Here is a 13,942-nt window from a genome sequence, read left to right as displayed (position 1 = left end):
AAAGAGTTTCTCTGTCTGTAGCCTCAGCCATCTTAGACTCAATTTATAGACCAGGCTGGCCTCGAACTCACAGAGATCTGCCAGCCTGTGCTGAAAAAAGGTGTGAGCCACCACCACCCAGGCTGCTTTCCAATTTTAAGTTGGTTCTTTTAATTGGCTTATTGAGGCTGGGTGGTCACACTGACCTGGTAAAGGCTGTGCCTCCCAAGAACAAAACATTGAGAGTAAGGTCTAGCAGCAAGCTTGGCTCTGAAGGCATGTGGGGGGTCTCGGTGGTTAGAACTTGTAGAGTGTGGCACCCGACAGTTTGTTTCAGGCTTACGTATGTAAGTGCAGTGTGATTTAAGTGCCCTGGTGTACCACAATCCTGAGCGCACGAGGAAGCCGAATTCTGAACTCTTCTCAGACGTCACTGCCTCCATGAAGGTGGGCTCTAGAGAGGCTGTGTGTGCTATCTGAAGGGCCTAGGAGAGGATAGGGTGTGGTCTTGGTCATGCAGACAGCATGGAGGTCTCCTAGACTACTTAGCCACCTCTGATCCTGAGAGCTTGTGGGGTTCCAAGTACGGCCCGGCCCTAACGGATAGCCAGCTTGGAAAACAGATGGTACGTCTTTTCCCTTGAAAAGGCAAGCCTGCATGTCTGACATTCCTGGTTTCCCCAGGGCTGTCTGTGGGCACAAGGACCTCTGTGCTCCCAACTGAGGCAGGCACATAGGCCCCAAGTCAGCGATCCTCCTCTCCTGAGCCTTTGATTATTCTACTCAGTCAGCTTCAGACAGCCCAGCCTTATCTGAGGGGTCCTCAACTGGGAGACTGTCTCAGCCACAGTGGCCCTCGGACATGTCCTCGGGAGCGTTGACTGATGTGAGAGGGCCCAGCCTACTGTGCACAGCGCCACGCCTGGGCAGGTGGTCCCGGGTGATGGAAGAGTGTTGACTCAAGCACCAGCCGGAGAGATGGAGCCGCTAAGCAGCCCCTGCATGGTTTCCATTCCAGGTTCCTGCCTCCCTCCCTGGTGGGCTGTCACCTGCAAGTGTAGGAGGAAACAAGCCCTTTCCTCCCCAAGTCGCTGGCCCCAAGGTTCATCGTAGCTGAGGCTAAGAGAATGAAGACAGCAGCCGTTTCCTCTAAGAAAGGTAACAGAGGAGCGAGGCCGCGCAGTCAGACCAGAGCCTCTTCCCTTCCTGCCCAGCTCTGAGAAAACGCCGGAAGGCATCCTTAACTCAGCCATTTTATTGTGCTCAGGTAAAAGCTGCCGACCACTGAAGAGGAGGCAGAAGAGGCCCCGGGGGGGGGGGTGTGTGTGAAAGTCGGGGGCGCTTCAGATCAGGTCTCCAGCAAGTCTGTCCAGTGTTCCTGGAAGGACAAAGGCTTGGTCAGAGGTAGTCTAGGAGGGGTGGGGGAGGGTGGGGCTGAGTCGCCTCTCACCTCCTCTAATTCCAAATCCTCTTCCTCCTCGGTGTCCACGCGGCACTGCCCAACCAGGTGTCCCCAGAGGACTGACTTCCTACAGCTGCCAAAGGGTGCAGTCGGTGGAGACAGCAGAGGGAGGCTTCAGCGAGCCAGGGCGGGCACACGGGGGCACCTTCTCCCCCAGGCCTCCAGGCTGGGAAGGGGTCCCGGACTCACCTCGGACACCGGCCCTCCAGGGGCAGCAGCTGCCCGGGCTCCTCCTGCAGGAACTCCTCGGCCAGGCAGATGATGTGGGCCCTTAGGGTACAGCCGGGGTGCGGGCAGCACAGGGGGCCCTCTTCATCCTGTCAGAGGTGGCAGGTGAACGGATACGGAAGTGGCCTGAAGCAACCGAGGGCAACACGCAGCCTGCGGGACAAGGAAGAGACAGGGAGAGAGCAGGACGCCCGGGAAAGAGCCGTGACTCCAGGAGGAGGTCAGGAACCGGCTCACTGGGGATGCAGGGGCCGGGTGGGAGGATCTAGCGGGCTCCCAGCGGGTCCTGCTGGGTCAGGGTGGGCCGGGCCGGGGTGGCACGACCCCCCAAGTGCCCCTACCTGCAGCGCGCGCGCACACAGAGAGCAGCTGGACGGGGCACCCGGATCCGGCTGGGGCTCGTCGTCGGCCTCCCTCACCGCGAGCCGTTTCTGGACCGAGGGCCGGGCCGGGGGCGGCCCAAAGGCAATGGGCATGTGCGGCGGTGGCGCCGGGCAGAGGTCGCGCCGGAAGTCGGGCCGCAGCCAGCGCACGGTCAGAGGGAGGCGCGCCCACGGAGGAGCCCGGAGCATGTGCGCCAGCACGCGCAGGTGGAAGGCGAAGGCGGCCTCGCCGCGCAGGCGCGGCCCCACGTGCGTCAGGCGGCGCGAGGCTTGAGGATGCTGCCAGGCCCATTCAAACTACGGGAGGGGACGAGCCAAGGCAAGGTCAGGGGACCCTGGGCGAGGCCGTCCGGACAAATCCTACGCCCCCCAGTCTAGCTCGTTCTTAAGACACCTTGCTGGCCTGGCGCAGTGGCACATCAGGCCTTTAATCCCAGCGCTCAGGCAGGTAGATCTCTGTGCGTTCGAGGCCAGCCTGGTCTACAAAGTGAGGCCAAGTCAGCCAAGGCTACACAGAGAAACCCTGTCTTGAGAAAAACAAAACAAAACAAAACACCTTTCTTACCCGAAGGGCGGCCACAGCAGACGGGAAACCGTGAAGGATTAGCACCATGTCCCTTGAGGAAAGAGGGGGCACGGTGAGTCCCCATCCCACCTCAACCCAGCGGAAGCTGAATCCCACCACCAGGCCTGTGCTCCAGTTCACACCGAGCGCAGTCACACCGCCTCACACCCGGCCGTTCTGACTTGAACCTTTCCTGGAGGTGTAAGGCCCCAGCACCTGCCAGCCTCGGGTCCTCACCAAGTCTGCGATCCCTCTATGAAGGTTGTTCTAGTCCCAGCCTTGCTGACAGGGCCTCCGTCTCCTGATCCCAGTCTTTGAAACCATATTTACTGGTGCGTATTAACCACGAAATAACAGGTTATGTCAACAGTCTCTTACTTATTTTAATATCACTTATTATAATCACTTTCTTTCTTTTTTTTTCTTTGGTCTTCTTCCTCATTCCAAATAGTTCTCTTCCCACTTTCACAACTTTCCTTTAAATCTCGAATGAGAGAAAATTTGAGGGATTTGCCTCTCCCTGAACCCAGTGATGGCCAGCTCCACCTATTTTCTCACGAGTGGTTTAATCTCATCGTTATGCTGAGTCGGACTGCATTTGGGGACGGGAGAGGTGATTCGGTTCGGGGAACCTGGGCTCAGAACTGTCTGTAACTCCCATTCCAGGGGGTCCGGCGCCCTCTTCTGACCTCCGCACGCATGGCACGAACATGGTGCCAAACAGGTTTAGCCAAACACTCACGAATCCAATAAAAATGAAATTTAAAAAAACAACTGCGTCTCGCATATGTCACGTTTTCTTCACCCACTCACCTGTTGGACCGGCGCCGTGCTGACCAGTTTTAGATCAACTCGATATAAGCTACAGTGATCAGAGAACAGGGGGCCTCAACTGAGAAGATCAGACTGTGTAAGCCTGTAGAGCATTTTCTTAATTAGCGGTTGACGGGGAGGGCCCAGCCCACTGCGGGTGGGGCAGCCCCTGCTCTGGTGGTCCTGGGTCCCCGTGGCCTTTGTATCTGCTCTGGTTTGAGTTCCCATCCTGACTTCCATGACGAACAGCGACGGGGAAGTGTAAGCCGAATACGCGCTTTCCTCCCCAGTAAGCTTTTTCGGTCACGGTGTTTCATCACCGCAAATAGTAACCCCAAGACGGGCACCTCGGTTGATCCCAGAACTTGGTTAATGTGTTTAATTTTTCTTAGATTCATTTTGTTGTCTGTGTACGACTGTTTTACATGTATGTATGTATGTATGTGTGTGCACCACGCACGCGCCTGATTGGCGCGGAGGTCAGAAGGCGGAGCCTGGCACCCTGGCAGTGGGGTCACAAGGCAGCACTGAGCCTGTGGCTCCGGTCCCCCCGATTAACCATGCCAACTCTCAACCCGGCCTCGGCAGAGTGCTGACAGCCACAGGGTGCCGCCTCCCTGCCTCGCTCGCCCGGGTGACAGGCTAGGCGCCGCCCGCGATCACACACACACACACACACACACACACATATACACACACAGGAACCGGCTCCACCTCTGTCATTGCGGTCCTGCCCCAGCGGCCCGCCTCCTGCCCAGAGCCTTCCGGCCGGGCACCGGCGCGCTCTTACCAGGGTCCTCGCCCGCTGGTCCGCCAGGCGCCACCTTTTTTGCGACCGGCGTTGTGCTGCCGGACCCGACGAGCAGGATTGACCGTGAATCCCACGTAAACGCGGCCCCGATGCCGAGGGTTCTGGCAGTAGAGCAGGTAGACCCCGAAGAAGCGCCCCGGGTTTGCTGCGTGTCCCATCCGGACCTTCTGGACCGAGGGTCCAAAAGGAGGGGGTGGTTTCCGGGGCCTCGGACCTCGGAAAGGTCTGGATTTTAGGGGGAGAAAAGAAATAAAAAAAGCACTGGAACAAGGATGATCGTGCAGCGACCTGGAAACGCAGAGAGGGTTGGTGCGCCGCCTGCCGGCAGGAGAAAAATGTGCAAAGGCGGCTGGACGAGCCTCCGCCCTCCAGCCCGGCCCGGATTGGCTAACTGCTAGGCGGAAGTGCCGCCCCAGGAAGGGCGGAAGTGAGCGGGGGCGCAGGAAGTGGCTGCAGTGAGGGCGGAAAGCCGGGTGGTGGGATCCGAGGCGAGGTCGTGTCCATGCCGGGCTGCGGCTCCGGCGCGCCGTGATTATGGAGCTCAGCTCTGACTACATCCGGGAGAAGTTGAGGCAGCATCTGGAAGCAGAGCATGTGGTGAGTGCGGGGTCTGGGGGTCGCGGGCGGCGGGGAAGGGCTCCCGGGCGACTGCCCCATCGTCCGGGTCTCCTGTCGGCTAGGAGGTGGAGGACACGACTGTCAACCGTTGCGCGACCAGCTTCCGAGTCCTGGTGGTGTCGGCCAAGTTCGAGGGAAAACCACTGCTCCAGAGACACCGGTGAGCCCCTGGAAGCCCCTCGTCCGGCGCGGCGGCGGGCTCGAGGCGCCAGCCCGGTCTCCGTCCCCCGCGGTGGGAACTAACTCCCTCCCAGAGCCCCCGCCGTGTGGCCCCTAACCCTGAGGGTTGCTCCTGCCTTTCTGGTTGGAATTCTGTGCCCTCCTCGAATCCCCACTTCTTGGAGACCTCTCTGAGCTCCTTGGTTACGCTAGCCTCGGAAACCCACCACCCCAGCCGAGGCCGGTCATTTTCCAATCCCATCTCTCGCCCCAGGCTGGTGAATGAGTGCTTAGCCGAAGAGCTCCGCCACATCCATGCCTTTGAGCAGAAAACTCTGACCCCAGAACAGTGGACCCAGAACAGTGAACGTCGGAAATGTGGGGCCCAGGCCTGAACAGCCATTAAATTGTAAATCTGGTCCAGCTGGTGTCAGTGTGCTGTTTGAGGACTGAGGCTGCGTCGAGGATGTGGCTTTTCCCCCTGACTCTCCTCCAGCCATCTTTTTTGGCAAGTTGGTATGGATTTCTCTCCTGAGCCCTCTAGGTCCCAACTTAAACCAATGAAAGTTCTGTTCTTAAGTCTCTGTCAAGGCTGCCTTATAAGCCTTCACTGTCAATCCCTGTGGTCCCTGTACTGTCACCAAGGTCAGCCCTCAAACAAACAAACAAACAAACAAACAAAAACAGAGTGTTCCTGCTCTGCCAGCCCTCAGGACCAGAAACCCCAAGCATTTTCCCATGTCTCCCTTTCTCCAGCACCCAGAGGTATCAGAGACAAGATACAGGATTTCTGTCAGGTTGTCAGTCTCTTTTATAGGCCTCAAGAGGCCTGATGGTCACTCCAGATATTCAGTCCCCTCCCACAACCAATTCCTCACCATTGTGTATCTCTGGATTTTTTTTTTTTTTGTCTTTTTTGTTTGTTTGTTTGTTGTTTTGTTTTTTGAGACAGGGTTTCTCTCTGTGGCCTTGGCTGTTCTGGACTTGCTTTGTAGACTAGGCTGGCCTCAAACTCACAGAGATCCACCCGTCTCTGCCTCCCAGAGTTCAGGGATCACAGGTGTGCACCACCGCGCCTGGCATTTGTTTTGTCTTTTACACAGGGTCTCAATATGTTTTCCGGGCTGTTCTTAAATCCATGAGCTCACATGATCCTCTTGTATTAGTGTTCCATGCAGCTATGAATACATGTCACCACCAGACTCAGTTCTTCCCCATACAGTCAAGGACTGTCCCTGCCACTTGATTAAGCTGGGGTCATAGTAGTCACTGCTCATGCCTTCTCCATTCCCGGTATCATTTCCTGAACATTTTCAGTTCCTCTGGAGGACTAACAATTCAGTCTACTCACAAGGACCCCAAAAGGGAACACAGGAAAGATGTGGAGAGTAGCCTAGCCTGTATCCCCAGACGACTGACCCCTTCACTCCCCAGATAGCCCTCCTCCAGTTTATAGGGTGGGAGGGACTTGCCCAGGATCACGTGCCCTGTCAGAGGGTGAAACACAAGTGGGAAGGCAGATAACTCCGTGTTGTGCTGAAGAGGAAAGGGCCTGGGGTCCTGGGCACACTCTGCATTGTATGAATTCGGCCCAGTGATGGCCATGGCACCCCCTAGAAACGCTCTGTGTCACCCCAGCCCTGGGGTTTCCCACCGAAGGGACACCAAAAGCTGCTCGCACACCAAGAGCACGCCTTCAGAAAGCATGCATCCCTATAGCTGTTTGACGGAGTGTTTGCCTAGCAAATGTGAAGCCCTAGGTTCAGGCCTCAGTGCCATAAACACCAGGCATTGTGGTGCATACCCAGGATAGCGCTGGAGAGGTAGACGAATCAGGCGCTGAAGACCATCCCGGCCTATGTGAGACAGTTACAAAAACAAACACCTTACTCCTGTCAATGGGGTTGAAGAGATCTGTTCTTTCCTGTTTTCATCGGAGGCCAGGTCCTCTGAAACCCACAGGAAATGCTTGGAGGCAGCAGGGGAATGCTGTGAATGACAAGTCATGCCTAACCCATGACTCCAGAAATCCCTTCAGCAAACTCTGCTCCATGTTTCAGTCCAGAGTTAGGCTGTTTCCTTTCTAAGTTTTGTCCTTAGGCTACGTAGTCTTTGTTTTGTCTAATTTTTTTCCCTCAAATTTTTGTTTGTTTGATTTTGATACATGGTCTCTCTCTGTGGCCCTGGCTGCCCTGGAACTAAGAGATCTGCCTACCTCTGCTTCCAGAGTGCTGAGACTAAAGGCGTGTGTCATCACACCTGGCTTGTTTGTATTTGTGGGTGTGGGTGTGGGTGTGGGTGTGGGTGTGGGTTGCTTGTGGGCGGTGTCGAGTCTCCTGAAGCTGGAGTTGCAGGTGGTTGTGAGCCGCCTGATGTGGGTGTTGGGGATCTGAACTCTGGTCCTCTGGAAGGGCAGCAAGTTCTCTTAGCCGATGAGCTGTATCTCCAGCCTAAGGTAAATGTTTACTTATCTATGTGTGTGTGAATGTATGTGCATGCAGCTATACACGGCGACAGAAGAGGGCATCAGATGTCTGTCCTCTGTCACTTTCTACTTACTCCTTTGAGGCTCACTCTAGCTCTGAACCTGGTGCTGTGTCTTCAGGCTGACAGCCGGCCAGCCCCAGCAGTCCTGTTTTATCCACCTCAGAGCTTGGGTTTCAGGTATCTGCAAGCTTACCCAGATTGTTACGTGGGTTCTGGGATCTGAATTCCAGGCCTCAGAATTGCAGGGCAAACACTGGAAACCACCAAGTCATCCTTCCAGCCTCCCCCTTCTCTCTTTTTTTGTTGTTGTTTATTTTATTACAGTTGTTTTTTAAGACATGGTCTCTGTTCTAGGCTGAATTTCTGACCCTCCTGCCATCACCTCCCAAGTGCTCAGATTATAGGTGTGATTGCCATACCTGCTTTATGCAATGGGAGGGATCAAGCCCAGGGCCCTGTGCATGCTGCCAGCCAGGCCACATCCCAGGACCCATCTGTTTCCATCCTGCTTGGTTTTGACGCATCTCACTTTATAAGCACTCTCCGTGGCTTGAACCCCACAGCAGTCCTGCTCAGTCTCCCAGCACTTGGATGACAGCTGTGGCCAGTCAGGAGTCTAGTTCCTTTTGTTCTCTGAGTCTATAGTTTGAAAACCGTCACCATCACCATCACCGTGTGTTTGTGGGTTTCCCCACAAGCAACAGTATCGGTGTGGTTGTGTGCAGTCTGTGCTGGAGCTGACGAGGAACTGGTAATCTGGGGTCAGGGCCGGGGCCATAGCTGGAGTGACAGAGCTTTCATAGCATATTCACAGGCATGACTTTGGTCCCTAGCACTTCCAAAGAAAACACAAGAAAAGGTTTGGGGCGACTGTGGACATTCTTGGGGCCTTAAGATAGGGACTCGGACAGCTCAGACCTCCCACTCTGAGATGGAGTTAGGAAATAGGAACCGTCTCTCTGCTCCATCACTGCAGGTGCCCTACCAACCAAGGCCCCACTCCCATACATTCGGAAGTGACCGGCAACCCGACTGGGGATAACACATTCAGAACCAGCGAGGGGAAACCTTGGGGCTAGTCAGTTCACCAGAGTCTGAGAGGTACCAGAAAATAAAGCCATTTTATTATTTCCGTCTTATTCACCATATGGCCTGAGGGTTGAGATGGGAGCAGACTGAATGGCTGGCCCCCGCCGAAGGCTCCGGGGTCCTTTACTTGGCCTGGACAGTCTCCTCCAGCCTGTCCAAGCGCTCTTGTAGCTTTTGCACCGTGGCCTGCAGATTCCTCAGCTCTTCCTCCAGCCGTGACACGGTGTCCTGGGAGACCCAGCACTGCATTAGGCCCAGCTTTTCTGCAGCTTCCCTTCCTCTTGACTTCAGCTGCCCTTTCCAAGGGCTGGCCCTTCTGGCCCAGCAGCTGGCTAATTTGATGACTGCAGGCCTGGCTTCTAAGGCCTCGGGGTCACCCACTCCTTCTCTAAGAGTCTCCTGCCATTAGGAGCCTGGCATCTCTGAACAGCAGGCTCTTTACTTATGAGACACTGAACCATGCAGTCTCTGCCCTAAGCCATCTTCCTGGCCTCTCGCCCAGCTCCCCACCGGCCTTACCGAGCTGGGCGTGCCGCTGGCCTCTGGGGCAGCTCTTCTGCGAGCACTGTCCAGGCCCCTGTTGACTCTCAGCTCCCGGCTCTTGGGGGGCACGTAGCCATCCTTGAGGGAAATGAGGAGGGGGCCGGCATCCCGACCGCCCAGCCACTCCTCGGCTGTGAGGGCAGGGTCGGGTCCTGCGGTGGGTGGATACAGGTCCTCCTGGAACAGGTCCGACTGCGGGCAAGGCCAGGGCTGGTCATGAGAGTGTTTATAGTCCCGCCCCACCCTCAAAGCCCCCACGGTCAGTTCCCGTCCCAGCACCCAGGGAGGGGCACAGGAGCCTCACCTTCCTAGGCACTGTCATGGCAATGGGCTCACACTTCCGCTCATGAAGCTTATAGAATCTGTGGAAACAGGAAGATGAGCGGCACCATACAGCATGGCTGGTTGGGTACTGAAGGTCTGGTTAGCGTCAGGGGGTCAGTCACCTGGCAATCTCACACTTGTTCACTTCCAAGCCGCGTTTGGGCATGTAGCCCATCCCACGCTGAGACTCCTTGGAACTGAACATGGAGAGATAGTGTAGGAACGGAGCCTCCGAAGTGATCTCAAAATACCGGATGGAGCTGTCACCCTGCGGGTTGCATGGACAGGAGAGTCAGTACCAGCCTTTATGCCCACCTCCCTGCCCCCGGCCCTCCCGACCCAGTCACCTTGCCACAGAGGTAGACAATGTTGGTGTCGGGGTCAAAAAACGGCAGCAAGACTCCGCTGCTCGTGTCCAGTTCCTGCAGGGACAGTGGCTCCTCCAGGTGCTTCTGTGGGGGCAGGTGGGGATAGCGACAGGCAGGGCCGTGTCAGCTCTTCCCGGGACAGCAAGCAGGCAAGGGCCCTCCGACTCCCCATCTCCCAGGTAAACTGAGGCCGTGGTCATGCGGTAGGGCAGATGCCCAGCCCACAGCTTCCCATTTCCCAGCACTCACCGTGTCCCACAGCGCCACCTGCCGCTCGCTCATGCGGCTGAACCCCGTGGTGAGAATCTTCCCTTCCGACACAAACACAGCGTGCACTGGCCGAGTGCCCTCGTGGGGGCGGTCCTTCTCCTGAGAGGAGAGAAAAGTGGTAGGTCGGCTTCTCCCAGGCTCGCCACGGGACCAGAATCCTGTGGGCGGAGGGAGAGCAGCATCCAAGGGCCAAGGTTTTGGCTTCAAGGCAACTTACGGCCACGACAGTGCCTTTGCGGGGCTCGATGATGCGGACGCGCTTGTCGCGGCAGGAGGTACAGATGAGAGCGCCGTCCCGGCTCCAGTCCACACTGTAGATGGTGTCCGGGTGCACATCCGGGCCCAGTGTCAGCACAGCCGCCCCGGTGCCCACATCCCATATCAGGATCACATTGTCACAGCCTGCACAGTTGTCCAGCATTTAGCCTCGAGCTTTGGCCCCCCGTCAATTCCCCCAGCCCTCCCTTCCTCACCCTATGGCACCTGCACTGAGCAGTACGTTCTGGGCTGTGGGGTGCCAGGCCACGATGCCAACCCGCTTGGTGTGACCCTCCAGGGTGACGACAGGCTCCCGCAGGGGCAGCACCAGGCCCCCGTCAGGGATCTCCCACACCTGCGGGAAGGGGCGAGTGAGTCTCTGGGCCTGTCTAGTCCAGGTCCTTCCTGAAGGCCCCCTCAGAACCCACATTCCTACCCAGACTCACCATAACTGTGCAGTCCTCAGAGCCACTGGCAATGACATTGTCATTGTGTGGGCACCAGGCGATGTCCAACACCGGGGCAGTGTGGCCGCACACGAGGGGCACGTTCTTGTCCACTCGTCCAGTCTGGGGGGCACAGCAGGGCTTCTGATGGGGGCACTTTGGCCTCCAAACCCAATCCAACCTCCCCACACCCCTGCAAAGGGACACAGAGGAAGGCTGTGGGGTCCCTGGGAGCACCAGGATGGCGGGACCTGGCCTTTGTCCCAGGACCAGGAAGGCTAGCACCAAGCTGCCGAGACCCTGGCCTTCTCTCTACCTCAGTGTCTTCCCTGGGTACCACGGGCCCAGGGTGAGCATAGGGTCGGGTTCCCAAGAGGAGAGTAAAGGGGCTATAGAATGTGTCTTGTGGACAGGGGCCTGGAGGTCTGTCCCGACGCCTCTAGACAGCAGCAGAGGTTTGGAAATGGCCTCTCCTGAGGGCCAACTGCTTCCTGTGTAGAGAGCTGTGCAGGCCCAGCTTCAGCCCCACAACCACTTCCTCTTCTCTTCTGCTTCCATCGGCCCTTTTAAGGTAACAACTTGGGGCCTATCTCCCCTTCCTGTTTCACCCCCTAAAGAGTTCAGGACTGTACTGGGGCTGAAGGGCAGCAGGCTCAGAGGGCAGGAAAAGGCTTTTGCCTCATTTTCACCTGTGAGCCAGGGCTCACAACTTGGCGAGTTCCCAAAGGCTTAGCTCCTCGCGGGCCAGACCTGGAGTCCTAACTGTGAGAATACTGGTGCAGCCCTATCCCGAGCAGAAAACCCCAGGGCAAGACTTGGGACACCTGCCCCCTTGTTTTGTCCCCAGAGAGCTTAAGGAGCAAAATGGCCCTATCACATTTCACAGATAACACGGAGCCCCATGAAGGCCTGGTCACAGTCACCTACTCAGGACCCCACAGTCTCAGTGAACCCTTCTCAGGAGCGTCGTGGTCCCAGAAGCTCACCTTGCCCAGGGGCAGCACCAGGAAGGCCCCTCCCCCACTGGCCTCACAGATCAAAGCCATGAACTTGGGGTTGACAGCGCAGAAGCCGCTGTCCCAGGTGGTCTGTGAGACACGGACATCCTCGTAGCACTGGTCAGCCTTGGCTGGCTGTCCGAACACGTGGCGGAATTTGCTGGAGCGAACCACCTGCCGGCTCATCCTGAGGGACATGGATTGTAAACTTTTCTCTAGATCAATTCCGGTCATAGACTGCCAGCCCCAGAGCAACCGTTGGCCTGTCTTCAAGAGTCCCAGCATCGTGTCTGAGGCACCCCGACCTACCACTCTCCATGACAGACAGTCTCCCCAGTTTTTCTTCTGTCAAACTCCCAGGCACTTCAAGCCACACCCTCAATCCTGCACCATCAGCCCCTTCCACAGAGCCCGAGAAGGTGTAGCTCCGAGGGTCTGGTTCTTGACTGAGACAGTGCCTCCTTCCTCCTGGTCCTGAGACCATGGACGTGGGTTCCCTCCTATTGACCTCTCCAGATCCTACATCCCTCAGACCCACATAGAGCCTCCTAAAGGATGGGCAGGGCTTCTCCTCCCTGGCCTGCCTGCTCAGCGATGGCACACAGGAGGATGTCGGCCAGCTGGCCGAGGAGGGGACGAGGTAGCAGGATGGCTTCCCCGGGTTTCTGGCCACAAGAAGCAGCCCTGGCTTGGGTCCCAGCACCTCCCCACACCTCTGCCTCTTAACCTTGGCTCGAGAAAAGCAGGTGCTCTTCAGAGCCATCTCTGTTTCCGGCAGGCTGCACTCAGGAGAGGCCCACAGTGACTGCTCCAGGGTCGGAGGAGATGGTTACCCACCGGGGCTGGGCGGCCAGCCAGTGAAGCCCAAGGACTGCCCCCATCCCTGTGCTCCAGAGCCCCATCCCTGGGCCCAAGCCTTCCACCTTCCTGCTCAGTGGAGCGGCCGCTGCCCTGGGGAAGGCATCCTGCCCAGAGCCTCTGCCCACCTCCCCAGCCACATCTGTCCGCTCTGCCCTAACGGGAGCCCTTTCTCACTGGCACCCCAGCCCTCAGCGGCCCTGGTATCCCCGAAGAGGCTCCTAGGTCCACCCAGAAAACAGGTGAAGTGCGTGAGCCAAGTCTCCAAGACAAGAAGGGGACATAAGCCCCCAGCGAGCAGTCTGGATTTGGGAAAAGGACACCCCAAATTCAGAGGTGGGGGCGGAAGAGGTGCCCCACCCGGCCTCCTCCCCCACCCAGGTACCAAGCCCGGAAACCACGGAAAGGGGAACTTGGCCTTTTCTTGTTTTGCACTCAACCCCTTCCTGTCTCGAAGCCCAGGGCAGGCTCACCCCACCCTGCCCACCCCCACCGCCCAGAAACTCCTTCTCGGGGGGGGTGGGGAGGCATAGGTTCCGAGCCCAGCTGCGGCCGCTCCCAGCGCACCCACCTCCATCTTGGTCACGATGGTCCTTAGCGCCTCACCTTGGAGCGCTCTGGGACCTGCTTGCCCCCTCGCACTCCTGGGTCCTCGGCCCTCTCGGTGGAGCTCACGAACCGGCTCTCTGTCCCCAGCCTGGCAGCCCTGACAGCTCGCCCGCCCCCGCAGCCCCGCTCCCACGCCGGCGCTGGCCCCACAGGTGGCCCATGGCAGCGGTGCCCGGCCCTGGTGCCCGGCCCTCCCCCGGCGTCCAGCCTCACCTGCTGCGGAGGGCTGAGCGTGACCCCCCCCAAGCGGAGGTGGAAGGAGAGAAGGATGGAGGAGCCGCGGGCCGGCCAGCGAGGATGCTCTGTCAAGACAATGAATGAGCAGCGGCCGAGCGCCGGCCTCCTCCGGGTGGCAGCGCCCCTTTGGGCGGAGCTCGGCGAGGCCCGGCCCCCCGCTCCGGGGCGGCGAGCCTGGGACCCGCTCCCCGCGCTGTCACTGCCAACCCCCACCAGAGGCTGACGCGAATCGGCTCTTTTTTTAATGTCAAAACGCAGAAAATATCCCGTTCTTTCTTTCCTCCCTCCCCCAGCCGCCCGCAGCCTCCCCGAGGTCCTCTCCCTGGCACGGGAGAGAGCTCCAGAAGGCTGCGGCCAGCCTGAGAGCTTCTCCGCCACGGGAGGGACCGCGCCTGTCGCCCCTGAGGACTCCAGGGTGGCCTCGGGAGTCATCTCTC

The 13,942-nt window shown here is 58.1% G+C and overlaps 3 protein-coding genes across 4 annotated transcripts; 1 reads left to right on the top strand and 2 right to left on the bottom strand.

Moving 5' to 3' along the window:
- Positions 1 to 1,219: 1,219 nt before the first annotated feature.
- Positions 1,220 to 4,399, bottom strand: Slx1a (SLX1 homolog A, structure-specific endonuclease subunit). The gene is made up of 6 exons (XM_021635801.2): positions 4,221 to 4,399; positions 2,618 to 2,669; positions 2,011 to 2,349; positions 1,631 to 1,758; positions 1,430 to 1,514; positions 1,220 to 1,357 (listed from the first exon to the last, which is right to left on the bottom strand). Exons 1-6 carry the CDS (start codon positions 4,397 to 4,399, stop codon positions 1,328 to 1,330), a joined length of 813 nt encoding a protein of 270 aa, XP_021491476.1. The 3' UTR covers positions 1,220 to 1,327.
- A 307-nt stretch (positions 4,400 to 4,706) lies between these two features.
- Bola2b (bolA family member 2B) lies at positions 4,707 to 5,437 on the top strand. The gene is made up of 3 exons (XM_021635802.2): positions 4,707 to 4,838; positions 4,922 to 5,019; positions 5,293 to 5,437. Exons 1-3 carry the CDS (start codon positions 4,776 to 4,778, stop codon positions 5,411 to 5,413), a joined length of 282 nt encoding a protein of 93 aa, XP_021491477.1. The 5' UTR covers positions 4,707 to 4,775; the 3' UTR covers positions 5,414 to 5,437.
- Positions 5,438 to 8,607: 3,170 nt separating this feature from the next.
- Coro1a (coronin 1A) lies at positions 8,608 to 13,642 on the bottom strand. 2 transcript variants are annotated; one of them, XM_021635936.2, is made up of 11 exons: positions 13,482 to 13,642; positions 11,790 to 11,988; positions 10,804 to 10,926; positions 10,583 to 10,712; positions 10,317 to 10,501; positions 10,079 to 10,198; positions 9,809 to 9,913; positions 9,584 to 9,729; positions 9,442 to 9,499; positions 9,114 to 9,329; positions 8,608 to 8,822 (listed from the first exon to the last, which is right to left on the bottom strand). In XM_021635936.2, exons 2-11 carry the CDS (start codon positions 11,985 to 11,987, stop codon positions 8,718 to 8,720), a joined length of 1,386 nt encoding a protein of 461 aa, XP_021491611.1. In that variant the 5' UTR covers position 11,988; positions 13,482 to 13,642; the 3' UTR covers positions 8,608 to 8,717. The 2 variants fall into 2 exon arrangements, with proteins under 2 accessions (XP_021491611.1, XP_060222824.1); XM_060366841.1 differs by lacking the exon at positions 13,482 to 13,642 and adding an exon at positions 13,231 to 13,358.
- Between the last annotated feature and the right edge of the window lie 300 nt (positions 13,643 to 13,942).

The sequence above is a fragment of the Meriones unguiculatus genome, chromosome 14 (genome assembly GCF_030254825.1).
Source record: "Meriones unguiculatus strain TT.TT164.6M chromosome 14, Bangor_MerUng_6.1, whole genome shotgun sequence".
NCBI lineage: Eukaryota > Metazoa > Chordata > Mammalia > Rodentia > Muridae > Meriones > Meriones unguiculatus.
The sequence above is the reverse complement of the archived record's forward strand: the minus strand, read 5'-3'. Positions and strand labels throughout refer to the sequence as shown.

Excerpts from the sequence above, each read along its gene's own strand:
- Slx1a (XM_021635801.2), bottom strand. The coding sequence starts at position 4,399 with ATGGGACACGCAGCAAACCCGGGGCGCTTCTTCGGGGTCTACCTGCTC. Across the intron at positions 2,350-2,617 it reads CTGCTGTGGCCGCCCTTCGG|TTTGAATGGGCCTGGCAGCA; the intron begins GTAAGAAAGGTG and ends CCCCTCCCGTAG. Across the intron at positions 1,358-1,429 it reads AGGATTTGGAATTAGAGGAG|GAACACTGGACAGACTTGCT; the intron begins GTGAGAGGCGAC and ends TTGTCCTTCCAG.
- Bola2b (XM_021635802.2), top strand. The coding sequence starts at position 4,776 with ATGGAGCTCAGCTCTGACTACATCCGGGAGAAGTTGAGGCAGCATCTG. Across the intron at positions 4,839-4,921 it reads ATCTGGAAGCAGAGCATGTG|GAGGTGGAGGACACGACTGT; the intron begins GTGAGTGCGGGG and ends CCTGTCGGCTAG. Across the intron at positions 5,020-5,292 it reads CCACTGCTCCAGAGACACCG|GCTGGTGAATGAGTGCTTAG; the intron begins GTGAGCCCCTGG and ends CTCTCGCCCCAG.
- Coro1a (XM_021635936.2), bottom strand. The coding sequence starts at position 11,987 with ATGAGCCGGCAGGTGGTTCGCTCCAGCAAATTCCGCCACGTGTTCGGA. Across the intron at positions 10,502-10,582 it reads GAACGTACTGCTCAGTGCAG|GCTGTGACAATGTGATCCTG; the intron begins GTGCCATAGGGT and ends ACAACTGTGCAG. Across the intron at positions 9,500-9,583 it reads AACAAGTGTGAGATTGCCAG|ATTCTATAAGCTTCATGAGC; the intron begins GTGACTGACCCC and ends CTGTTTCCACAG.